Source organism: Eimeria mitis, genomic scaffold (assembly GCF_000499745.2).
Source record: "Eimeria mitis Houghton genomic scaffold, Emh_scaff9276, whole genome shotgun sequence".
NCBI lineage: Eukaryota > Apicomplexa > Conoidasida > Eucoccidiorida > Eimeriidae > Eimeria > Eimeria mitis.
The window spans coordinates 1-1,083 of record NW_013576835.1 but is presented as its reverse complement, the minus strand read 5'-3'; the positions used below and the strand labels follow the sequence as shown (position 1 = coordinate 1,083).

Below are 1,083 nucleotides of genomic sequence, written 5' to 3'. Positions count from 1 at the left end.
AGCAGCAGCAACAGCAGCAGCAGCAGCAGCAGCAGCAGCAACAGCAGCAGCAGCAGCAGCAGCAGCAAGAGCAGCTGCAGCAGCAGCAGCAGCATGTGCTATTTACTTTTAAACTCTAATAAATAACATATTCTGCTGATGCTGCTGCAACAGCACCAGGTACAAGCAGCAGCAGAAGCAGCAGCAGCAGCAGAAGCAGCAGCAGCAGCAGCAGCCGCAGCAGAAGCAGCAGCAGCAGCAGAAGCAGCAGCAGCAGCAGAAGCAGCAGCAGCAGCAGCATCACACGAAGCCCACATGGTGTCTCTGACAAGGCAGTAGCAACGCGCCTCAGCGACACCCTTTGCTGCTGCTGCGGCAACAGCAGCAGCAGCAGCAGCAGCAGCAGCAGCAGCTGCTGCTGCTGCTGCTGCTACACCGATACCGAGTAATGCACTAGCTGCAGCAGCAGCAACACGTCCATTGCTGTTGCTGCAGCAGCAGCAACAGAGAATGCTGCAGTAGCAGCAACAGCAGCAGCAGATGATGCAGCAACAGCAGCAGCAGCAGCAGCAGCAGCAGCAGCAAGTTTTTTTGCTGAGGCTGAGCCTTTGAAATATATGTTTGACCATCAACCGCAATATATTTTCAATCAATGCAGCAACACAATTTCTGCTGTTGGGGCTGTGCATGCATGCATGCTCAGTATGCATGCATGCATGCATGCATGTACTGTATGTATGCATGCACTGCATGCATGCATGCATGCACAGTGTGCATGCATGCATACACCGCCCCAATGCATGCATGCATACTCAGTATGCATGCATGCTCAGTATGCATGCATGCACAGTATGCATGCAAGCACAGTATGCATGCAAGCATGCACAGCCCCAATGCATGCATGCAGTGTATGTATGCATGCACTGCATGCATGCATGCATGCATGCAGAGAGGAGAGAGATTGCGTTAGGAGACAGATAGAGGAGACAGATAGAAGAGACAGAAAGGAGACAGGTTGTTGCTGCTGCTGCTGTTGCTGCTGCTGCTGTTGCTGCTGTTGCTGCTGCTGCTGCTGCTGCTGCTGTTGCTGCTGCTGCTGCTGTT

At 53.1% G+C, this 1,083-nt stretch overlaps 1 protein-coding gene across 1 annotated transcript in view; it reads left to right on the top strand.

The window, feature by feature from the left end:
* The window catches only part of EMH_0096850 (uncharacterized protein), a gene marked incomplete at both ends in the record, with an annotated part of 619 nt that extends 301 nt beyond the window's left edge, over positions 1-318 (top strand). Inside the window, 2 exons of the mRNA XM_013502453.1 lie at positions 3-95; positions 154-318. Coding sequence (XP_013357907.1) covers positions 3-95; positions 154-318 — 258 coding nt within the window. The remainder of the gene's footprint in view (positions 1-2; positions 96-153) is intronic.
* Between the last annotated feature and the right edge of the window lie 765 nt (positions 319-1,083).